Here is a 26062-nt window from a genome sequence, read left to right on the forward strand (position 1 = left end):
CTGAACAAAGCTGGACTGAAAGACAGCACAGAGGCACTAATCATGGCAGCACAGGAACAAGCTCCGAGCACAAGACCCATAGAGCCCGGGGTCTACATGGCTCTACATGTAACAGAGGCCACACATAATAGAGGACACACTCTTGACCTACTGATCTCCAAAGGCCTGAGCATTTCAAAGGTTACTGTGTCTGATGTGGGCCTGTCTGATCATTACTGTGTTTTCTTTGAAAGTAAAATCTCAGCCCACACAAATATATCAACAGCAGTGATCACAAAACGGTGTATAACTGAACACAGTACTGCAATTTTTAACCAGGTCTTCCCATTAACACCTGACCTGCCCAGAGGGTCAGTCAATGAGCTCGTCAATAGCTTCAATGCTAACATGTTAAATGTAATGGACACTATTGCTCCCATTAAGGTGAAGGTTATCTCTGGAAGGAAAAAGTCTCCATGGAGAAACTCCACACTGGTGAAAAATGAAAAAAGAGAGTGTAGGAAAGCTGAGCGCAGATGGAGAAAAACAAACCTCCAGGTTCATTATGACATTTATAAAGAGAAACTTCACAATTATAATTTACAACTGAGGAATGCAAGGAGGTCCTACTTCTCTGACATCATCACTAAAAACAGCCATAATGCTCGGGTCTTATTTTCTACAGTTGACAGGCTAACAAACCCTCCTGTGTCAGTGGCAGCTGAACTTCATTCGACCATGGCCTGCAATGACTTTGCCAAATTCTTCACTGAAAAAATCCAAAAAATTAGACAAGCAATTGGTACATCAACAGCAGATCCAGGATATGTACTGTGTCCACCAAAAAACTGTTTAAACACCATGAAACAGTTTCAACCTATTAACAGCAAAGACCTGGAGGACATCTTAGGTCAACTGAACTCCTCCTCCTGCTGTTTAGATGTCCTGCCAACAAGTTTTTTCAAAAAGGTCTCAAAGACTTTAGAGTCAGACCTGTTACAGATCGTCAACTTTTCTTTATTATCAGGTGTGTTTCCAGAACCACTAAAAACTGCTGTAATCAAACCTATACTGAAAAAGGACAATCTTGACAAGACACAAATGAACAACTACAGGCCGATCTCAAATCTCCCGTTTTTAAGTAAGATCATTGAAAAAGCAGTTTCCCAACAGCTCAGTTACTTCTTAAAACAGAATAATTGCTACGATGCCTTCCAGTCAGGTTTTAGACAGAACCACAGCACTGAAACTGCTCTGACCAAAGTGTTTAATGACATATGTCTGAATACAGACAGTGGAAAAATGTCAGTCCTAGTTTTACTGGATCTCAGTGCAGCATTTGATACAGTTGACCACAACATATTACTCAAACGACTGGAGAACTGGACAGGTCTTTCAGGAACTGTACTAAACTGGTTCAAAACATACTTAGAAAACAGGAAATACTTTGTATCAATAGGTAACTTCACATCTGAGCAGACAAGTATCACATGTGGAGTTCCCCAAGGTTCCATCTTGGGACCCCTTCTGTTTAACATCTACATGCTCCCACTGGCACAGATTATAAACAACAACAAAATAAACTATCACAGCTATGCAGATGACACACAAATATATATCACAATGTCACCAGGAGACCGAGGCCCTGTACAGGCTCTTGGTAAATGCATTGAGGAAATCAATGACTGGTTGTGCCACAATTTTCTCCAGCTAAACAAAAACAAAACTGAGGTAATAGTCTTTGGCGCCAAAGAAAAACGATTACAGGTCACCAGAGAACTTCAATCTATACATCTAAAAACCACAAACCAGGCGAGAAATTTGGGTGTAGTGATGGATGCAGACCTAAACTTAGAAAAACACATTAAGACAATAACAAAGTCAGCTTACTATCACCTCAAGAATATATCAAGGATAAAAGATCTGATGTCTCAACAGGACCTGGAAAAACTAGTCCATGCATTCATCTTTAGTAGGCTTGATTACTGTAACAGCATCTTTACAGGTCTACCTAAAAAATCAGTCAGACAACTACAGCTCATTCAGAACTCTGCTGCTTGAGTCCTCACTAAGACCAAAAAAGTGGACCACATCAGTCCAGCTCTGAGGTCCTTACACTGGCTGCCTGTCCGTCAGAGGATAGACTTTAAAGTTCTGATGCTGGCCTATAAAGCTCTGAATGGTTTAGGACCAAAATACATCAATGACCTCCTGACCCAGTATGAACCTTCCAGATCCCTCAGGTCATCTGGATCCGGTCTTTTATCAGTTCCCAGAGTCAGAACCAGACACGGAGAAGCTGCATTCAGCTTTTATGCTCCTTATATCTGGAACAAACTCCCAGAAAGCCTCAGATCAGCTGAAACACTCAGTTTATTTAAATCCAGGTTGAAGACTCACCTGTTCTCAGCTGCATTTGAATAAAGCACCAAATCCACACTTTAAGCTTAAATTTCAAAACTTACATTTAACTACTGATTTTATCTACTGTTCTGATTTTATCTGTTTTGATTTTATATACTGTTTTGTTTGTTTGTTTGTTTGTTTGTTTGTTTGTTTGTTTGTTTGTTTGTTTGTTTGTTTGTTTGTTTGTTTGTTAATTAGTTAGTTAGTTTATTTGCTTGTTTTAATCAATTTTAAATCATGCTTTTTATTTGTTCTTGTTTCTAATATCTCTGTAAAGCACTTTGAATCACCTTGTTGTTGAATTGTGCTATACAAATAAACTTGCCTTGCCTTGCCTTGCCTTTTTGGGGGGGTTGTGTTGTATTAATAGTGACTTTGTTTCTTTGGACCTGACCAAAATCTTTTGTTTTTCAGTTCAGTTGCAACATTGACTAACACTAATGCAGGGGTCGGCAACCTGCGGCTCTTTAGTCCTTACAGTGCGGCTCCTCGTGGTTTGGGAAAATAAATTAGAAGTATTTAGCTGAAGTGTATTTTATTTATGTTCTTTTTTAACTTGTAGTTCTGAATTGGAAGATTATTGTGATATTGAAATATAAAAATAAAATTATATTTTTTTATTTTTTCAAGGTAAAAAACAGTATATACAGTGTTATCGTCATTCTAGATGTCAAAAAGTATTTGTGGCTCCCAGTGTTTTCTTTTGCGTGGAAACTGGCTCCAAATGGCTCTTTGGGTCCTGAAGGTTGCTGACCCCTGACCTAATGGTATATTTTTTTTAGCTGGATCGTTCTATAAAAACATGAATCAAATCTGAGAAAAGTTTCCACCTGACCTGTTGAATGTTATTGAAGCCAGAAGTTTGCCTTCATACTGTGTTTCTTGCATGCCTTTTGTGGTGTACTAATTGATGTGAAATGAATGCAATGTGGTTGTGTTTGCAGAGGTCAGAGGTCACAGTCTCCAGTATCCAGCTGTGTGTCTGTGAGGAGTGACTGGTCCAGAAACACACCTCCATATTTCAGTCATGAACCTGCACCAACAATGTTCTTCAATCATGGAGCTCAGCTGACCATGTAAGAGAGCTGCTGACTCATTTACGGGTGTTTGAAATTCTGTGACCACTTTGTAATTTTAGTTTATATTTTAAAGTGTTTTTATTTGTAGTTGCCTGTATTTTTATTACACTGTGTGTAACGTGGTGGTTTGTGCTGTTTGGGATCGTTTTGGTGTATTTGTGTCAGAACATCAGATAAATGATTTCATCACATTTTAAAAGAAAGTATCAGGATAATAATCTGAACTGAGTCATCAGAAATAGAAAGATGGTCTCAACAGGCCACTGAGCTGATCTCCAAAGAAATGCAGAAGATTGAAGAGTCCGAGGCTGTTTATTTGTCACAGGCATCGTCATACACGTACAACACAGTGAAATGTGCTGAGCTGCTCCTGTGACTGGACAAAACATTATAAACAATCATTAAATGAAATAATGAAACATTGTGCAGATGTAATGTTAAAGTGCTTTGTGCCACATTAGCACAGCATGTACTGACAGAGCAGTGCAAGCAGAACAAAGCAAATGAGCAAAGTGATGTAAACAGTAACTGAACAGAGTGAGCAGAGTAATATCAGCAGTAATGAAGCAGCAGGATCAGTGTAGCAGCGTGTGACGTCATAATGAATCAGGTATGATCTGAAATATGACAGTGAGACAAGAACATGATGTAAGGTCCTGTTTAAACCCTGATGGTGATGCTATGAGGGGAGCATGTTCTGATTTAGGACTTGGATGGTCTGAGGATAGAAGCTCCTCTCTGTTTGTGTCCTGATGGTGCAGAAGCTTCTGCCTGATTGTAGAAGGAGCTGAAGCCAGCATCATCCCAGAGGTGAAGCTCCTCTGTGTGCAGACCTGAGGTCAGATTCCTCCAGGCTGATGTTCAGGATCTACAGAAACGTGTGGTTGTAGTTATTGCTGCACTGTGTGCTGACAGCAGATACTCAGAACAAAGCGCTGCACACGTGTTCTTTACAAACATCTGTACATATAAAATATGGATCATGGCAGTGAATGAACACGTTTCTGTCATTTGTTTCATTGGCTTCTTTTTTCTGCCTGTGTTCATGTGATTAATGTCTAACACATAAACAGGTTTGTAATCAAACATCACATCATCAGGGAGGCATCATGAAACAAAGTTACTGCTGGAGGCTGAACTCAATTTGGTGGCAATGTTCAAAAATATCACTCAGATCATTTCAAAGCTTTTAGTTCTTCTTCTTCACTTCTGTAAAAGAATAGAAAGGAAATCAGAACCCAGAAGTTCACTTCCTGATGACTGAACTCTTTCAAAATAAAGCTGAAAGCTCTGAATGTGACACCGCTGCTCCACAACAGTTTTTAGAGGAGGTCAAAGGTCAGTTGAAAGTGATGGATCCCAAACTTCCAGTACATCCAGTGAAGGACATAATCAGCTCTGTGATGAAGGCTTTTACTGTGGAGTTTGTAGGCTGATCACTCTGTGTTTAATAAGACAGGCAGGAACAGCAAAGGAAACTTGGATTCTGAACTCAAACACAAGTTTCTCCACTTTGACTTTTCTCTGTGACCATCAGAGCTTCTGCACAGTGTCATCAAATCTGGATGTTTGTCACTGACAGTCAATGATTTTAGTGATAAAGAAATGTGTTCACAGAGGGAGGAAGAGGAAGAGGAGTGGTATCTGTGAGGAGGAGCAGCTGTCCTGCTGTGCTTTGTGTCAGGACGTCCTGAAGGATCCAGTCTCTACCAGCTGTGGACACTGGTTCTGCAGACAGTGCATCTCCTCATACTGGGACCAGTCTGCTTCATCAGGAGACTGGTCCTGTCCCCAGTGTGGAGAAAGATCCAGAAGCAGAGCTGGACTGCAGACAGCCAGTCAGAGCAGCTGTGTACAAAGTAAGACTGAACATCTGTCTGCTGATGGACTCATTTCTGAAAACTGGACTTCTTGTTGTTGTTCAGACATTGAAGAGTTTTCTTTCTGTTTTTCTTTCTTTCAGCAGATGTTGGTCTGCAGGAGGTTTTAGATGAACATAAGATCAGTCTGAGGAGGAGATGTGAACGTGTGACTGAAGGAAGTGATGAAAGAGGAAGTAGAACCCTCCTCAACAGGATCTACACTGAGCTCTACATCACAGAGGGACAGAGTGAAGAGGTTCATAGCCAACATGAGGTGAGGCAGCTGGAGACAGCTTCCAAGATGGACGCCCTCCATGACACTCCAATCAGGTGCCAGGACATCTTTAAAGCCTTACCTGACCAACAGAGACCCATCAGAGTGGTTCTGACCAATGGCGTGGCTGGTGTTGGAAAAACCTTCTCAGTGCAGAAGTTCACTCTGGACTGGGCAGAGGGCTTGGAGAACCAACATGTCAGTGTGGTGGTTCTGCTTTCATTCAGGGAGCTGAACCTGATCAGAGATGAGCAGTACAGTCTTCTGGAGCTGCTCCATGTTTTCCATCCAACACTACAGAAGGTCACAGCAGAGAAGCTGGCTGTCTCTCAGCTTTTGTTCATCTTTGACGGCCTGGATGAAAGCAGACTTTCATTGGATTTCACCAACAGGAAGCTGCTGTCTGATGTCACACAGAAGTCATCAGTCAGCCAGCTGCTGACAAACCTCATCCAGGGGAATCTGCTTCCCTCGGCTCTCGTCTGGATAACTTCCCGACCTGCAGCAGCCAATCAGATCCCTCCTACATGTGTTGACAGGCTAACAGAAGTACGAGGATTCACTGACGCCCAGAAGGAGGAGTACTTCAGGAGGAGATTCAGTGATGAAGAGCTGTCCAGCAGAATCATCTCCCACATGAAGACATCCAGGAGCCTCCACATCATGTGTAGAATCCCAGTCTTCTGCTGGATCACTGCTACAGTTCTGGAGCACATGTTGACTACAGAGCAGAAAGGAGAGCTGCCCAAGACCCTGACTGACATGTACTCACACTTCCTGCTGGTTCAGACAAAGAGGAAGAAGAACAAGTACCACGAGGGACATGAGACAAGTCCACAGGAGCTGACGGAGGCTGACAGGGAAGTTCTTCTGAAGCTGGGGAGGCTGGCGTTTGAACATCTGGAGAAAGGAAACATCATGTTCTACCAAGAAGACCTGGAGCAGTGTGGTCTGGATGTGACAGAGGCCTCGGTGTACTCAGGAGTTTGTACAGAGATCTTCAAAAGAGAGTGTGTGATCTTCCAGAAACCAGTCTACTGCTTTGTTCATCTGAGCATCCAGGAGTTTCTGGCTGCAGTCTACATGTTCCACTGTTTCACCAACAGGAAGTCAGAGGTGCTGAAGAACTTCCTGGGAAAAAAATACAAAGAGTCATCTCTGGATGATTTTTTGATGGAAACACTAATAAAATCCTTCAGGAGTAAAAATGGTCGTCTGGACCTGTTTGTTCGCTTCCTTCATGGCCTCTGTCTGGAGTCCAACCAGAGACTCTTAGGAGGTCTGCTGGGTCAGACAGAGAACAGTCCAGAAACCATCCAGAGAGTCATCAAGAATCTAAAAGGAAGGAAGACAAAATCCTCTCCTGACAGAAGCATCAACATCTTCCACTGTCTGATGGAGATGAACGACATCTTATTATCTCAGGAGATCCAAGAGTTCCTGAAGTCAGAGAACAAATCAAAGAAACTCTCTGAGATCCACTGCTCAGCTCTGGCCTTCATGCTGCAGATGTCAGAGGAGGTTCTGGATGAGTTTGACCTGAAGGAGTACAACACAACAAAGGAGGGACGACTGAGACTGATTCCAGCTGTGAGGAACTTCAGAAAGGCTCGGTGAGTCCAGATGTGATCATTAATATTATCAGTTGGTGATAGTTTAGTTACTCAGTCATAAACTGCAATCATTTCTTATTTGAGGTCACACTAGGGCTGCCACAAACGATTATTTTTGTGATTATTTGACTAATCAGATCAAAAATAAAACATACAGCTTATTGCACCAGCATGCATCTGCTGTTATGTAACTATCATTATCTTACAGCTTAGAGTTTTTAAGGTATGTGCTAACTAAAAATAAAGACCAGATGATAGTTTATTAAACTTTTAATGAAATTTGCAGATTGTAGCAACAAACAGAAAGGCCCCCAAAATGTGTGCCGAGTTCTTCAGTGTGATTTCTCCACGATGAAAGCACACTCTGCTACACATAGTTATGAAGATCTTGATTAACCACATTAGCTTCACATTAGTAACTTTGTCCTCGACAGCTCGGCCATCTTCAGAACCTGCCCAGGAATTGAACTGCACATGTGCACTGGCTCCAGACGTGGGGTTGTCCTGCATAGTCAGTGGTGTCAGTAGATCATTAAGTAAAATAATATGTAACTAGATTCCTTTGAAAGAGCAACCATGGACGACAAAGCTGGGCGGAGTCTGCTCTAAGACACCAAATGAGCAAATGTTTGCTGACCTGTATCAGTGATCACCTTTTTGTTGGCCTGGTCCCCCAGTCCTCCCACTCCCCCCGGTCCTCGGTGGATGCTGTCACTTCCTCTGACACTGGCTCACCATTTATGTTGTGTCAAAAATCAAACGTGAAGATCTAATTTACTCTAAACTCTCTGACTGTTACTAATATAGTCATAAAATATGCAACAACCACTGGAGATGGAGATGAAGCTTCAACTTGCAGAAAATAGTTTATTAAAATCAGTTTGAATAAACCCAAGGCTCAGAGCAAAAGAGACAAAAGCGCCCCCAAGTGGTCAGACAATAGACGAACAGAATAAACCCTATCAAAGACAAACACGCTGGAAGCATCTTTTCTAACACTCCAGTATTTATTAGCATTTATTATAAATTTATTGTGACTTTGAAGACGTTCAGTGTTTCCTTTGGTATAACGGAGGTCTGACTACAGTCCAGTAAACACACTGATTAGGATTATAGATTAAACTGCAGTAATACTTTCACAGTGTGCAGTGATGCACAGGTCCGAGTGGTTTTACACTGAAATTCTCAACAACAGGAAACTATAAGAATTTGTTACTCTAATAATAAACAAAGAAGAAGAAAAACATTTTTCATTTAGAGTTGATGAATATGAATGAATTTGAACTTTACAAACCAATCAAAGACAAACTGATCCATGTGAGTTTATAACAATATTCAAAGGCTGCTGCTGGACACAGACAGGTAACATCATTTTGACTTGCTGTCACCTGGATCTGGAGTCATAAACATTGAAGCGCTGAACATTAATACAAGTGTGTTTCTGCCAACTAGTGATAAACCTGCAGACTAATGGCTCAGAAAGCTAAAACGAGCCAATCATTTCTGTGTTTAGTTCCCCTGAAATCAGATGTGATATCAGCAGCTCTGAGTTCATTCATCATTATTGTCCAGTGATGAGATTTCTGCTCCGTTTGGTGACAGTCAGCAGATTTTTCCTGAGTGTGGACGTGAACAGTCGTACCTGACAGCAGCAGGTAGCAAACAGAGATCGTCTTTCCAGCTGGAACTCTTCACTGAGCTGAGCTCATTCAAAATGTTCTGGATTCAAGACAGGAAACAGTCCACATGTGTGTCTTCACTCTGACTCTGGATCAGATCTCACTGACAGACTGTGGACATTATGGAAGCCTAAATGTGACACCATCTTCCTCCTTCATCTGCAGATTAAAGCCAAACAAAGATTCTCATTAAAAGTCTGCAGGTCTGAGAGAGACTCAATCGTTGTGTCATGTCAAACACAGTAAGAGGAGCTGAAGCACAGATGTGAAGAGCAGATGTTCATCAGATTATGACCTCACTCTGTTTTGTCTTCATATACATTCAGTCTGTGTTTATAATGCAGACTTTCTGCTTTTATAATAACACATTTTGTATTTTCTATGATCACAGACTGGCTGACTGTGGACTCTCAGGGACTCATTGTGAAGTTGTGGCCTCGGCTCTGAAGTCCATCCCCTCCCATCTGACAGAACTGGACATGAGTAAGAACAAGCTGCAGGATTCAGCAGTGAAGCTTCTGTGTGCTGGACTGGAGAGTCCAAACTGTCGACTGGAGACTCTGAGGTGAGTTCACTGACTGCAGCTGTTGTTGTTTTTCTATATTTCTGATCTTTGATATTTGAAACGTTCTTTAGTTCCTAAATGTTCAGGATGTGTCTGAAGACAAATGTGAAGAAGTTTGAGTGCTTTCAGAAATGTTGTGTCTTTCCAAACGACTGAACAACAGTTTTTCCTCTTGGCTCCAAATAGAAGTGACAGACTTGAGCAGCGTTCATTTAAAGGCTGACAGAAGTGCAGTGGTGACGGGGAGATGTTTGTCTGGACAGCTTTTCAGCCTCCACAGGTTCATGTTGTGCTCCGTCAGTCAGTGAAGATGAAGTCAGTACTGGTGAGGCTGGTACTGGTGTGTGAGGGATGTGAATGAGGCTGTTGGAGATCTGATGATAGCAGATAAAAACAGGCTGCAGAGACTTTGAGCTTGTGTGGAAACAGACAGAGAAAAGAAAGACATGAATGTCAAAGCTAATAAAGGTGAAGTTAGGAGCTGTGATGATGTTCATGTATCAGAAGCTGATCTGGCTGCTACAGAGACGACCCACACAGCTGCTGTGGTGAGGTTTGTGTTAAAGCAGAGGAACACAGGCCCACACATGACAGCAAAGCAGGTTTCAGGCTCTGTGAGAGGATTTCAAACAGAAGCTGGAGAAGAGAAAGGACTACAGAAAGAAGGCAGCTGAGACCAGTCCAAGTGTTTCCATGGAGCCCAGTCTAACATTCATTTATACACTAACGTACAGAAGTGAACGGGAAAATGAATCCATAGTTTCAAATGTAGAAATAGTTCTCAGTTCATTTACAGAGTTTAATACATTTCATGAGGAAATGTTCAAAACAGCAGCTGAGAAAAAATCTGCTTCACAAAGTTGGATCCAATTCCAATAGTTTGTGATGCACTTGAACGCAGCGTGAGCAGTTCACTGCCTAACCCCACAGAGACTGTCAGTCTTGACTTTTCTTTATTTCTATTGGCTGTCAGTGAGATTTCAGAGCAATCAGAGACTGTGGGTCTGTGTATGAAGTATAATTCATGTGCAGTTGTTGAAGTTGTAGAATGAGAAATGGCAGTTTGGGGTATTTCCTGCTTTCATTGTCCTGCTTGTGCTGATGAAAATGTTTATTGACGTGTGAATTCATTCTTCAACGCTCGATTCTGCCTGAACAACGTGAAAACTTTGCTTTGTGTAACACAATTCAAAGCACTGAAGCATCGACTTATTTCATTATCCAACAATGAAAACAGGAAACACAGACAGCTGGCCTTCAAAGTAAAAGCTGCTCCTTTTGAAACATGTTGGTGGTAAAATGTAAGAAGAGCTGAAGCACATAAATGATCTACATGCCAAAATATTAAACACAGTTGATATATTTGTGTGAGTGTTGTGATTCAGGTGTAGATGTAATAATGTACATATAGCAGAGTTTCCTCTTCTGGATCAGCTGATCAGAGACAGGCCAATCAGCTCTGAGCATGCTCAGTCTGAGTTATCGAGCCACATACTATGATTCACCATGGCAACGGCATGAGCAGAGGCTCCGTGTGAATCCAGAGGAGCAGAAACATGAATGATGACAGTAGATGTTTGTGTGAAAGTGCTGGAAGCAAATGAGTGTGTGATGTTCTTTCAGTGTTGCACTTTGTAGACGCTCCCTGAGCACTGGTCTCACAGCCAGCTGCACATAGAGACCAGTGTTGTTAGTCCAGGTCAGAAGATGACTTGTTGGAATGAAAATGAGCTTGTAGTTTGTCTGCTTTAATAATGTGACTGGAAAAAGGTGTTGGACTTCAAATATGTCCATTTCTGTCACACTTCACCTTTAAAAGTGAAGCCATGTGGTTCCTGGAAGGAAAAACACGACTTTTTCAAGTCTTTGTCCTGTTTTTATGAGAAATGTACGACTTTAATGTGAAACATTCAGAGTTTTTTCTCTTGTTGTGTTTGTTTGAAGCTGCTTCCTGTTGGCTTCAGCTGTTTGGAGTTTCCATTTTCTAAACTTCTACATTCTGAACCTTCTTCAGCTCTGAACAGATGATGAAACACTGAATGATTTCAAGCACTTTGTCTAATAAACTTACATCTTTCATTCTTTATACAGATTGAAGAGCTGTGGTTTGTCAGAGATCAGCTGTGATTATCTGGCAGCAGCACTGAAGTCCAACCCCTCCCATCTGAGACAGCTGGACCTGAGCTCCAACAACAAGCTGCAGGATCCAGGAGTGAAGCATCTGTGTGGTTTCCTGGAGAGTCCAGGATGTAAACTTGAAACTCTGAGGTCAGTCAGCATGTTTTAGTTGTGCTGAGATGAATATGATGTGAAAGTTGTGCTGACACTAAACTGCAGACATCAGGCTGATATTATACTGATCCACACTGAGGATCTTCATGGTAAAGTCTGTTTTCTTCTTCTCTGGTTTAGTCCATTGACTGCAGCAGAACAATGTTCACATTTCAAACAGTGATACTCAACGTATGGCCCGCGGCCCACACGCGGCCTGCCCACCTTTCCTGATTCAGAGAGAGGGGACCCTGATTAACTGTGTAGCTTCTTCCTCACAGTTCTAAGTATCAGACACAACAATGAATAATCCACAGCTGACTGTCTTTAGCAGGTCAAAGGTCACGGCACACAGCAGACAGTCAGAAATATTCTAACTCTGATCATTTATCAGTTGTGACACTGTGAGACTTGATCAGAGGTGTGATCATCACAGCAGAGGCCTTTGTGTCAAAGTCACTGAGGATCAAACAGAAACACATGAAGCAGATTTTCCTCTTCTGGCTTTTTATAGCAGATAACCTTCAAAATATTCTGCAGTCGATCAAAAACTGAAGCAAACCATGAAGCAACATGTGAACATGAGCTGATGCTGCTGAAGTGAAGCAAAGTTACAGAGGTTTGATTACAGACACAGCTGAGAGTTTGTAATCTGTCATCATTTTAAAAAGTTTCCATGGAACAGCAGAAATGAGGCTTTACTGTCAGAGGCCGACAGCACTGAACACAACAGCAGACTGGTGGCTAATAAACAGTGAATGATGCAGAAACAGATGTTTGAAGCTGTTCTTGGAGTACACTGAGAGAGAGAGAGCTGTGCAGGCAGGAACAGCCAAAGTCAGAGAGAATTCATGAGCATATTGATCAAACGTGAAGCAGAGTTTGGATCTTCTTTTGCTGCTGCTTCACTCAGTTTTGGTTGGAGACAGATGAAACCTGCAGCTTCAGGATCTGTGAGCTGTCCACTTTCAGCCCGACGGCGTGTCCGTGTACGTGCCGTCGAGTGAACGAGCCACGCTCTGTGTTTCCATCTTTGTGTGTTTAGCTGCTCTCATTTACTGTTTTATCTGTTTGCTGCTTGTTGAAATAGTTTGTGAGCTTTAACCTGAGATTCTGGCAAAATACATTTATATTAAACATCGATTCAGGATTGAATGAATCAACATCATTTTATTCAAATTAAAACCATTTAAATGGGAACATGAATTTTTTACAGCCGCCTCTAATGATGGGTAATGTCAGCTGGTCCATGTGCAGCTGGCTGTGAGGCTCAGGGAGCGTCTACAAAGTGCAACACTGAAAGAACATCATCCATAAATATTGAGTAAGAACTGGACTCTCATACAGCGAGACTCAAATGCCTTTAAACATCAGCTTATCCTGCTGATCCAAGTCCAACACTGAGTTTGTAAAAACATGTTTGTCAATCATTTTGTTTGGTTTCTGAGGAAAAAGATTCAATAAGTTGCTGCTAATACACAACATTTCATCATATTTCCTCATAACCCTCTTTTGTCTGACCATTTGATCCCATTTGAATTTGCAATAAAGGATCCACAGAGTTTGGTGACAATAATGACAGTAGATGTTTGTGTGAAAGTGCTGGAAGCAAATGAGTGTGTGATGTTCTTTCAGTGTTGCACTTTGTAGACGCTCCCTGAGCACTGGTCTCACAGCCAGCTGCACATAGAGACCAGTGTTGTTAGTCCAGGTCAGAAGATGACTTGTTGGAATGAAAATGAGCTTGTAGTTTGTCTGCTTTAATAATGTGACTGGAAAAAGGTGTTGGACTTCAAATATGTCCATTTCTGTCACACTTCACCTTTAAAAGTGAAGCCATGTGGTTCCTGGAAGGAAAAACACGACTTTTTCAAGTCTTTGTCCTGTTTTTGTGAGAAATATACAACTTTAATGTGAAACATTCAGAGTTTTTTCTCTTGTTGTGTTTGTTTGAAGCTGCTTCCTGTTGGCTTCAGCTGTTTGGAGTTTCCATTTTCTAAACTTCTACATTCTGAACCTTCTTCAGCTCTGAACAGATGATGAAACACTGAATGATTTCAAGCACTTTGTCTAATAAACTTACATCTTTCATTCTTTATACAGATTGATGGACTGTGGTTTGTCAGAGATCAGCTGTGATTATCTGGCAGCAGCACTGAAGTCCAACCCCTCCCATCTGAGACAGCTGGTCCTGAGTAATGACTCCTCCTCTTCTTCAACTAAGAACAACCTGCAGGATCCAGGAGTGAAGCATCTGTGTGGTTTCCTGGAGAGTCCAGGATGTAAACTTGAAACTCTGGGGTCAGTCAGCATGTTTTAGTTGTGCTGAGATGAATATGATGTGAAAGTTGTGCTGACACTAAACTGCAGACATCAGGCTGATATTATACTGATCCACACTGAGGATCTTCATGGTAAAGTCTGTTTTCTTCTTCTCTGGTTTAGTCCATTGACTGCAGCAGAACAATGTTCACATTTCAAACAGTGATACTCAACGTATGGCCCGCGGCCCACACGCGGCCTGCCCACCTTTCCTGATTCAGAGAGAGGGGACCCTGATTAACTGTGTAGCTTCTTCCTCACAGTTCTAAGTATCAGACACAACAATGAATAATCCACAGCTGACTGTCTTTAGCAGGTCAAAGGTCACGGCACACAGCAGACAGTCAGAAATATTCTAACTCTGATCATTTATCAGTTGTGACACTGTGAGACTTGATCAGAGGTGTGATCATCACAGCAGAGGCCTTTGTGTCAAAGTCACTGAGGATCAAACAGAAACACATGAAGCAGATTTTCCTCTTCTGGCTTTTTATAGCAGATAACCTTCAAAATATTCTGCAGTCGATCAAAAACTGAAGCAAACCATGAAGCAACATGTGAACATGAGCTGATGCTGCTGAAGTGAAGCAAAGTTACAGAGGTTTGATTACAGACACAGCTGAGAGTTTGTAATCTGTCATCATTTTAAAAAGTTTCCATGGAACAGCAGAAATGAGGCTTTACTGTCAGAGGCCGACAGCACTGAACACAACAGCAGACTGGTGGCTAATAAACAGTGAATGATGCAGAAACAGATGTTTGAAGCTGTTCTTGGAGTACACTGAGAGAGAGAGAGCTGTGCAGGCAGGAACAGCCAAAGTCAGAGAGAATTCATGAGCATATTGATCAAACGTGAAGCAGAGTTTGGATCTTCTTTTGCTGCTGCTTCACTCAGTTTTGGTTGGAGACAGATGAAACCTGCAGCTTCAGGATCTGTGAGCTGTCCACTTTCAGCCCCGACGGCGTGTCCGTGTACGTGCCGTGGAGTGAACGATCCACGCTCTGTGTTTCCATCTTTGTGTGTTTAGCTGCTCTCATTTACTGTTTTATCTGTTTGCTGCTTGTTGAAATAGTTTGTGAGCTTTAACCTGAGATTCTGGCAAAATACATTTATATTAAACATCGATTCAGGATTGAATGAATCAACATCATTTTATTCAAATTAAAACCATTTAAATGGGAACATGAATTTTTTACAGCCGCCTCTAATGATGGGTAATGTCAGCTGGTCCATGTGCAGCTGGCTGTGAGGCTCAGGGAGCGTCTACAAAGTGCAACACTGAAAGAACATCATCCATAAATATTGAGTAAGAACTGGACTCTCATACAGCGAGACTCAAATGCCTTTAAACATCAGCTTATCCTGCTGATCCAAGTCCAACACTGAGTTTGTAAAAACATGTTTGTCAATCATTTTGTTTGGTTTCTGAGGAAAAAGATTCAATAAGTTGCTGCTAATACACAACATTTCATCATATTTCCTCATAACCCTCTTTTGTCTGACCATTTGATCCCATTTGAATTTGCAATAAAGGATCCACAGAGTTTGGTGACAATAATGACAGTAGATGTTTGTGTGAAAGTGCTGGAAGCAAATGAGTGTGTGATGTTCTTTCAGTGTTGCACTTTGTAGACGCTCCCTGAGCACTGGTCTCACAGCCAGCTGCACATAGAGACCAGTGTTGTTAGTCCAGGTCAGAAGATGACTTGTTGGAATGAAAATGAGCTTGTAGTTTGTCTGCTTTAATAATGTGACTGGAAAAAGGTGTTGGACTTCAAATATGTCCATTTCTGTCACACTTCACCTTTAAAAGTGAAGCCATGTGGTTCCTGGAAGGAAAAACACGACTTTTTCAAGTCTTTGTCCTGTTTTTGTGAGAAATATACGACTTTAATGTGAAACATTCAGAGTTTTTTCTCTTGTTGTGTTTGTTTGAAGCTGCTTCCTGTTGGCTTCAGCTGTTTGGAGTTTCCATTTTCTAAACTTCTACATTCTGAACCTTCTTCAGCTCTGAACAGATGATGAAACACTGAATGATTTCAAGCACTTTGTCTAATAAACTTACATCTTTCATTCTTTATACAGATTGATGGACTGTGGTTTGTCAGAGATCAGCTGTGATTATCTGGCAGCAGCACTGAAGTCCAACCCCTCCCATCTGAGACAGCTGGTCCTGAGTAATGACTCCTCCTCTTCTTCAACTAAGAACAACCTGCAGGATCCAGGAGTGAAGCATCTGTGTGGTTTCCTGGAGAGTCCAGGATGTAAACTTGAAACTCTGGGGTCAGTCAGCATGTTTTAGTTGTGCTGAGATGAATATGATGTGAAAGTTGTGCTGACACTAAACTGCAGACATCAGGCTGATATTATACTGATCCACACTGAGGATCTTCATGGTAAAGTCTGTTTTCTTCTTCTCTGGTTTAGTCCATTGACTGCAGCAGAACAATGTTCACATTTCAAACAGTGATACTCAACGTATGGCCCGCGGCCCACACGCGGCCTGCCCACCTTTCCTGATTCAGAGAGAGGGGACCCTGATTAACTGTGTAGCTTCTTCCTCACAGTTCTAAGTATCAGACACAACAATGAATAATCCACAGCTGACTGTCTTTAGCAGGTCAAAGGTCACGGCACACAGCAGACAGTCAGAAATATTCTAACTCTGATCATTTATCAGTTGTGACACTGTGAGACTTGATCAGAGGTGTGATCATCACAGCAGAGGCCTTTGTGTCAAAGTCACTGAGGATCAAACAGAAACACATGAAGCAGATTTTCCTCTTCTGGCTTTTTATAGCAGATAACCTTCAAAATATTCTGCAGTCGATCAAAAACTGAAGCAAACCATGAAGCAACATGTGAACATGAGCTGATGCTGCTGAAGTGAAGCAAAGTTACAGAGGTTTGATTACAGACACAGCTGAGAGTTTGTAATCTGTCATCATTTTAAAAAGTTTCCATGGAACAGCAGAAATGAGGCTTTACTGTCAGAGGCCGACAGCACTGAACACAACAGCAGACTGGTGGCTAATAAACAGTGAATGATGCAGAAACAGATGTTTGAAGCTGTTCTTGGAGTACACTGAGAGAGAGAGAGCTGTGCAGGCAGGAACAGCCAAAGTCAGAGAGAATTCATGAGCATATTGATCAAACGTGAAGCAGAGTTTGGATCTTCTTTTGCTGCTGCTTCACTCAGTTTTGGTTGGAGACAGATGAAACCTGCAGCTTCAGGATCTGTGAGCTGTCCACTTTCAGCCCGACGGCGTGTCCGTGTACGTGCCGTCGAGTGAACGAGCCACGCTCTGTGTTTCCATCTTTGTGTGTTTAGCTGCTCTCATTTACTGTTTTATCTGTTTGCTGCTTGTTGAAATAGTTTGTGAGCTTTAACCTGAGATTCTGGCAAAATACATTTATATTAAACATCGATTCAGGATTGAATGAATCAACATCATTTTATTCAAATTAAAACCATTTAAATGGGAACATGAATTTTTTACAGCCGCCTCTAATGATGGGTAATGTCAGCTGGTCCATGTGCAGCTGGCTGTGAGGCTCAGGGAGCGTCTACAAAGTGCAACACTGAAAGAACATCATCCATAAATATTGAGTAAGAACTGGACTCTCATACAGCGAGACTCAAATGCCTTTAAACATCAGCTTATCCTGCTGATCCAAGTCCAACACTGAGTTTGTAAAAACATGTTTGTCAATCATTTTGTTTGGTTTCTGAGGAAAAAGATTCAATAAGTTGCTGCTAATACACAACATTTCATCATATTTCCTCATAACCCTCTTTTGTCTGACCATTTGATCCCATTTGAATTTGCAATAAAGGATCCACAGAGTTTGGTGACAATAATGACAGTAGATGTTTGTGTGAAAGTGCTGGAAGCAAATGAGTGTGTGATGTTCTTTCAGTGTTGCACTTTGTAGACGCTCCCTGAGCACTGGTCTCACAGCCAGCTGCACATAGAGACCAGTGTTGTTAGTCCAGGTCAGAAGATGACTTGTTGGAATGAAAATGAGCTTGTAGTTTGTCTGCTTTAATAATGTGACTGGAAAAAGGTGTTGGACTTCAAATATGTCCATTTCTGTCACACTTCACCTTTAAAAGTGAAGCCATGTGGTTCCTGGAAGGAAAAACACGACTTTTTCAAGTCTTTGTCCTGTTTTTGTGAGAAATATACGACTTTAATGTGAAACATTCAGAGTTTTTTCTCTTGTTGTGTTTGTTTGAAGCTGCTTCCTGTTGGCTTCAGCTGTTTGGAGTTTCCATTTTCTAAACTTCTACATTCTGAACCTTCTTCAGCTCTGAACAGATGATGAAACACTGAATGATTTCAAGCACTTTGTCTAATAAACTTACATCTTTCATTCTTTATACAGATTGATGGACTGTGGTTTGTCAGAGATCAGCTGTGATTATCTGGCAGCAGCACTGAAGTCCAACCCCTCCCATCTGAGACAGCTGGTCCTGAGTAATGACTCCTCCTCTTCTTCAACTAAGAACAACCTGCAGGATCCAGGAGTGAAGCATCTGTGTGGTTTCCTGGAGAGTCCAGGATGTAAACTTGAAACTCTGGGGTCAGTCAGCATGTTTTAGTTGTGCTGAGATGAATATGATGTGAAAGTTGTGCTGACACTAAACTGCAGACATCAGGCTGATATTATACTGATCCACACTGAGGATCTTCATGGTAAAGTCTGTTTTCTTCTTCTCTGGTTTAGTCCATTGACTGCAGCAGAACAATGTTCACATTTCAAACAGTGATACTCAACGTATGGCCCGCGGCCCACACGCGGCCTGCCCACCTTTCCTGATTCAGAGAGAGGGGACCCTGATTAACTGTGTAGCTTCTTCCTCACAGTTCTAAGTATCAGACACAACAATGAATAATCCACAGCTGACTGTCTTTAGCAGGTCAAAGGTCACGGCACACAGCAGACAGTCAGAAATATTCTAACTCTGATCATTTATCAGTTGTGACACTGTGAGACTTGATCAGAGGTGTGATCATCACAGCAGAGGCCTTTGTGTCAAAGTCACTGAGGATCAAACAGAAACACATGAAGCAGATTTTCCTCTTCTGGCTTTTTATAGCAGATAACCTTCAAAATATTCTGCAGTCGATCAAAAACTGAAGCAAACCATGAAGCAACATGTGAACATGAGCTGATGCTGCTGAAGTGAAGCAAAGTTACAGAGGTTTGATTACAGACACAGCTGAGAGTTTGTAATCTGTCATCATTTTAAAAAGTTTCCATGGAACAGCAGAAATGAGGCTTTACTGTCAGAGGCCGACAGCACTGAACACAACAGCAGACTGGTGGCTAATAAACAGTGAATGATGCAGAAACAGATGTTTGAAGCTGTTCTTGGAGTACACTGAGAGAGAGAGAGCTGTGCAGGCAGGAACAGCCAAAGTCAGAGAGAATTCATGAGCATATTGATCAAACGTGAAGCAGAGTTTGGATCTTCTTTTGCTGCTGCTTCACTCAGTTTTGGTTGGAGACAGATGAAACCTGCAGCTTCAGGATCTGTGAGCTGTCCACTTTCAGCCCCGACGGCGTGTCCGTGTACATGCCGTCGAGTGAACGATCCACGCTCTGTGTTTCCATCTTTGTGTGTTTAGCTGCTCTCATTTACTGTTTTAGCTGTTTGCTGCTTGTTGAAATAGTTTGTGAGCTTTAACCTGAGATTCTGGCAAAATACATTTATATTAAACATCGATTCAGGATTGAATGAATCAACATCGTTTTATTCAAATTAAAACCATTTAAATGGGAACATGAATTTTTTACAGCCGCCTCTAATGCTGGGTAATGTCAGCTGGTCCATGTGCAGCTGGCTGTGAGGCTCAGGGAGCGTCTACAAAGTGCAACACTGAAAGAACATCATCCATAAATATTGAGTAAGAACTGGACTCTCATACAGCGAGACTCAAATGCCTTTAAACATCAGCTTATCCTGCTGATCCAAGTCCAACACTGAGTTTGTAAAAACATGTTTGTCAATCATTTTGTTTGGTTTCTGAGGAAAAAGATTCAATAAGTTGCTGCTAATACACAACATTTCATCATATTTCCTCATAACCCTCTTTTGTCTGACCATTTGATCCCATTTGAATTTGCAATAAAGGATCCACAGAGTTTGGTGACAATAATGACAGTAGATGTTTGTGTGAAAGTGCTGGAAGCAAATGAGTGTGTGATGTTCTTTCAGTGTTGCACTTTGTAGACGCTCCCTGAGCACTGGTCTCACAGCCAGCTGCACATAGAGACCAGTGTTGTTAGTCCAGGTCAGAAGATGACTTGTTGGAATGAAAATGAGCTTGTAGTTTGTCTGCTTTAATAATGTGACTGGAAAAAGGTGTTGGACTTCAAATATGTCCATTTCTGTCACACTTCACCTTTAAAAGTGAAGCCATGTGGTTCCTGGAAGGAAAAACACGACTTTTTCAAGTCTTTGTCCTGTTTTTATGAGAAATGTTCGACTTTAATGTGAAACATTCAGAGTTTTTTCTCTTGTTGTGTTTGTTTGAAGCTGCTTCCTGTTGGCTTCAGCTGTTTGGAGTTTCCATTTTCTAAACTTCTACATTCTGAACCTTCTTCAGCTCTGAACAGATGATGAAACACTGAATGATTTCAAGCACTTTGTCTAATAAACTTACATCTTTCATTCTTTATACAGATTGAAGAGCTGTGGTTTGTCAGATATTGGCCTTGATTATCTGGCAGCAGCACTGAAGTCCAACCCCTTGTATCCCACAGAGGTGGACCTGAGTGGAACCTACAGCAACCTGAAGGGTTCAGGAGTGAAGCATCTGTGTGGTTTTCGGGAGAATCCACGATGTCGATTTGAAACTCTGAGGTCAGTCAGCATGTTTTAGTTGTGCTGAGATGAATATGATGTGAAAGTTGTGCTGACACTAAACTGCAGACATCAGGCTGATATTATACTGATCCACACTGAGGATCTTCATGGTAAAGTCTGTTTTCTTCTTCTCTGGTTTAGTCCATTGACTGCAGCAGAACAATGTTCACATTTCAAACAGTGATACTCAACGTATGGCCCGCGGCCCACACGCGGCCTGCCCACCTTTCCTGATTCAGAGAGAGGGGACCCTGATTAACTGTGTAGCTTCTTCCTCACAGTTCTAAGTATCAGACACAACAATGAATAATCCACAGCTGACTGTCTTTAGCAGGTCAAAGGTCACGGCACACAGCACTCTGTGAAACAGTTTGGAGCAGGAATTCTTGCACATTTACAAACTGACACTGCTGCACGGCATGCTGGTTAATGCTAGCTGCTCAGGTATGGGCGTGCTAATGGCTGTGAGGCTCTGTGGCTGCAGAACACCGAAGAAGAGAAAAGAGAGGTGGAGGATGAAGAAAAGAGGCGGAGATGAAGCAGAAGTTTTGCTCCAGAGAGGAGCTGTGTCTGTGTGGGCGGGGCTCAGACAGCTCCGCCCACACAGTGACAGTGAAGCAGGTGAAGAGTAATAAATGAAGACAGCAGACAGTATTTGATAAGCTGATGTACAAACATGTAGGTCGTGTCCAAATTCATGGGCTGCATCCTCCTGAGGCCGCATTTGTAGACCGATTATGTCACAGCGACACGTCGAAGGCTGTCCAAATTCGTAGACTCCTCCGAATGCAGCCAACAAATGCGTCCTCCTTTTCCCCGAATTTGAAGGATGGGTCGGGTGTGTCCTTCGTGGCCTACCATATCCCAGAATTCATAGCGCGGCCCAGCCAAACTCCAGTTTCCAACAATGGCGGCCGCTACTAAGTTTTAAAATTACTCATACTAATCTTTCTCGGTCACAAAATAAACTTTTAACATATTTTCAGGCGAGAAAGTAGCTGTGTAAACATCAAATATCTGCTCGGTTTATCAAGATACCGCATATATGCAAAAGTGCTTCGGCGTTTTCGGAGACGTCTGCTACCCACCAGCTCGATAGCTCGCCGGGAGCTCGAGGGTCACTGAAGCCGCCGAGAACGGCACAACTCCCGGCACATCATTTTCAGATCACCGCGGACTTTCGCTACTCAGGTTAAACGTGATATATAAGTCACTTAGACAACCTCAAAATGTTATTGTTTGGCTTTTTTCAGTGTTTTGTTTGTTCGTGAGTAAATCGGTTTGGCTGAGATTAAAGTTATTAGATTAGATTAGATAAAATAAAACTTTATTAATCCCCCAGGTGGGTTCCTCCTTGGTCTTTACAGAGCTGACTAAACGTCAAACAGAAAACTGATTAAACAGAAGTATGAGACGGTCGAGAATTTACGCCAGTGTCCTGTTATATTTTAGATAGCAGGGAGCAGACGGCTGAGTTTATTAAACTCCACCGAGACAGCGGTGACGCTAATCAGAAGGCTAGACCGTCCAATTTCCCCAGCCGTTTATTTCCAGCCTACCCGACCTTCTGAGGACCCAGCCCACGTAGACCGCAAAGGCCGGGTCCTCGGGAGGATGCAGCCCATGAATTTGGACACGACCGTAGAATGATGGTGGCAGCTACAGAAACAGGTCCATACAGACTGAAGCGTGCCTCAGTCTGAATGTACACTGCTGTTATAAGAGCTGTGGAAACTCAGGTCAAAAGGACGTAACCACACTGCTGACAGTTCCAGGACATTCACAGAGTTACAGCATCATTTGTGACCATAAAGACAGAAAGCTCATCCAAATCCTGGGATTAAAAGTCTGTCCTGGTGGTGTCCAGTCAAACACGTCTCTGTGAAAGCTTCAATCCAACAGGCTCCAAAGTCCTTCTGCTCATTTCCTCGCCGGGTTCTTGATGCTCCTGTACCATCTCTCTGTCATCCTCCTCGCTCCCTCTTTGCACTCACAGTCTTTGTGCATCATTAACACTCACATGTGGAAACCCAAAGTTTTACTGGGCAGAAGATGATCATCAGTGACTCTGTCTTTAAAACACTCTTGTTAGAAATGTACGACTTTAATGTGAAACATTCAGAGTTTTTTCTCTTGTTGTGTTTGTTTGAAGCTGCTTCCTGTTGGCTTCAGCTGTTTGGAGTTTCCATTTTCTAAACTTCTACATTCTGAACCTTCTTCAGCTCTGAACAGATGATGAAACACTGAATGATTTCAAGCACTTTGTCTAATAAACTTACATCTTTCATTCTCTATACAGATTGGAGCGCTGTGATTTGTCAGAGATCAGCTGTGATTATCTGGAAGCAGTGCTGAAGCTCAACCCTTCGTATCCCAGAGAGGTGGACCTGAGCTACCACAAGCTGCAGGATTCAGGAGTGAAGCAGCTGTGTGTTCTTCTGGAGAATCCACAACATCAAATTGAAACTCTGAGGTCAGTCTCCACGTTTTAGTTGCGCTGACACTGTCGATCTGTGGAACTAAAGCCTTTATACAGGAAGTCTGGTTCAGCTCTTTGTAGACCTTCTAATCTCTGATGCTCTGAGTCTTACTCAGTAGATGATGCAGAGTTGTGAAGCCGATGTGGGTGAGGACACTCGCCCAGCTCTAACTACTTTGACGTCCAGGCGGCTTCCCTGCTTGTCCTGATACAAACAAACCTGAGTAACCTTGCAGGTCAGATCTCATCAGTCACACCTGTTATGGCAGCTCTCCTCTAAATTGTAGTTCTTGTTAACCTGGGATGGTTTTAGAAGCCTGGACCACAGACTGCAAGGGAAGATATTACTGGGAAAGGCCAAAGCAACCTATTAGACCCATTAAACACTAACATAGATGAATACTCAGATTTAAACCTTTATTGTTTCACAAAGGGTTAAAAAGGGAACGTCCACAGTTTAGACTGCAGCAGATTTTATTAAAGCAGTTTGACAGGAGCAAAGCAAAAACACAAAGAATAAGTGTTTCACATATTAATACATATAACATAATAATAAAAGAAAAGCAAAATAATGATAAAAAAGAATGAAAAAGTTGTCCAGAGCAGCAGGATGTCTGAGGTCTGCAGAAACACAAAAACACAGCAGCTAAAAATAGTTGTTGAAAGAAAACGAGGTGGGAGCTGCTGATTCCTGAGCTTTGATACTGGATTAGCTTCAGTAGTTATTCCCATCACTGCTGTAGGAGCTACATTTAGTCACAGCTGATTGTCTCCGTTGACCAATCAGAAGACTACTGTTGTAAAAACAAGCAGACAAAGAACCAATGAGAGTGAAGAACAGGATAAAGAGCTCGTGTGATGGAGGCAAAGCAATAATCAGCAGACTGTAGCAGTTTCTATCTGGATGAAAGTAGAAGGAGCTCAGCGGAGCTCAGTCCCATATCTTTGGTTAGAAACAACATCAGTGATTTCCTGCTGCTCGAGATGATTCCAGCAGCTCTCATTACAGCAGCTGATGAGAGAAACAGCTGATGGCTCACAGCTCGTGCACTGTTGGATCTCCAGATGTTCACGTGGCTGAAGTCTGTGAAGAAACTGTGGTCCACGTAGTTCACACGGCCTCAGATTGGACCGAGCTCCCTGGATCACTGCAGCATCCTCAGCTGGTACATGGACATCTCTGTTCCTCAGTCTTGGAGCCCCTGCAGGTCCGTCCACACCACCGGGGTCTTCTCACTCACCTTTCCTTTGTCCTCGTCCTTCATCAGCCGTGCTGTGTCTTTGTTCCTGCGGTGTTGTTCCCACGATGCAGCGCTGATGTTCCTTCCTTGAATGCACAACAAGTACGGTGCTGGTCTTTCTCGGGTGGAGCAGAGACAGATTGAAGTCTTTCAGGCTTTAGTGCCGACTTCCCTGACAGAGGCTGGACTCCATGGTCTGCACAGGAGGCTTCTACACTGTGTGGAGGTGACTCCTGGACTCGAAGACAGGCTGCAGGTACATGTGTGATGAAGAGGAGCTACAGCAGTGTGATGGAGCTGCAGGTGTGAAGGAAGTCCTGCTGTCCTGTCCCACCCTCATCTTTGCTTCCTCTGTCTTCTCTGGACTTGTCCTCCTGTTTCAGAAACAGCACTGCTTCATGCCGAGGGTGGACGGGAGCGTTGGCTCTGATTCTTTTACCGTCCACCACAAGGAGACACTGATGCTGACCTCCTGATTCATCTGCATGTGTTCTGCTTCACACTGCTCACCTCCACCAAAGACTTCACAAACATCTTCTTTCTTTGAGTCCAGTTTGTCCCACAAACACTTCCAAATCTCCTCCTGAGATTCTGCAGCTTCTTGCAGTGTGACTCAGCTGACTTCTGACAGACCACAGACTGGCACAGCATCCACATGTGTCTCCTTTCAAACAGGCTCTTGATGTTTCCTCCCACATCATTCTGGCCTCTCAGTCTCCTTTGTTCTCCAGCTCTGTAGCTCCAGCTGGTGAAGCTTCAGTTTTCCATGTTGGTAACAGTAAACTACAGCCTCTGCTGTCAGCTGGGTAACTAAACAGAGCTGCAGCACGTCTCTGCGGTGGTGCTACATCCAGCCTGCAGACGGCCGTCTACATGTTGTAGTGGTTTACAGTCACCAGGGGGCGCTGTCCCAGCCATGCAGGCAGTGGGCTGCTCTGCTTGTGCTGTTGTTGGTGAAGCTGAAGTGAAAGTGATAGGTTTGTAGTTTGAACCTATCCACTGGAACGTTAAGGACAATCTGCTACGCAGCAAAAAGCAAGACACAAGGCACCAAAGTTCTCTGGTTTACTCATGCATGAGGGAGACCTGGCTGGAGCCAAGCGTCGTTCCACCACTTGACCACCATCAGACTCTCAGCCAGGCTCCCCATAGCACTCCTTTTATTGTGGTTACATGAATATGCATAGGGTCATTAACATATAGCATCTCACATAGGTATACATGTGAACAAAGAATACTGTGTGTGTGTGTGTGTGTGTGTGTGTGTGTGTGTGTGTGTGTGTGTGTGTGTGTGTGTGTGTGTGGTACTGCTGATCAAAGGGTCATATAACATCCTTGGTCAGGAAGAGGGTAGACCCCCCTTCACCCTAGATGGTTCACCCTAGATAACATGGTGAGGAAGTCCAGCAGTTCA

The 26062-nt window shown here is 42.7% G+C and overlaps 1 protein-coding gene across 1 annotated transcript in view; it reads left to right on the forward strand.

Annotated features, from left to right (window-relative positions):
• The window catches only part of LOC145423961 (NACHT, LRR and PYD domains-containing protein 12-like), a 943237-nt gene that overhangs the window by 63265 nt on the left and 853910 nt on the right, over positions 1 to 26062 (forward strand). The window contains exons 3-6 of the mRNA XM_080296778.1: positions 9284 to 9457; positions 13832 to 14029; positions 16137 to 16334; positions 18441 to 18638. Of these exons, the coding sequence (XP_080152904.1) occupies positions 9284 to 9457; positions 13832 to 14029; positions 16137 to 16334; positions 18441 to 18638 (768 nt within the window). The remainder of the gene's footprint in view (positions 1 to 9283; positions 9458 to 13831; positions 14030 to 16136; positions 16335 to 18440; positions 18639 to 26062) is intronic.

Source organism: Astatotilapia calliptera, chromosome 23 (assembly GCF_964374335.1).
Source record: "Astatotilapia calliptera chromosome 23, fAstCal68.1, whole genome shotgun sequence".
Lineage (NCBI taxonomy): Eukaryota > Metazoa > Chordata > Actinopteri > Cichliformes > Cichlidae > Astatotilapia > Astatotilapia calliptera.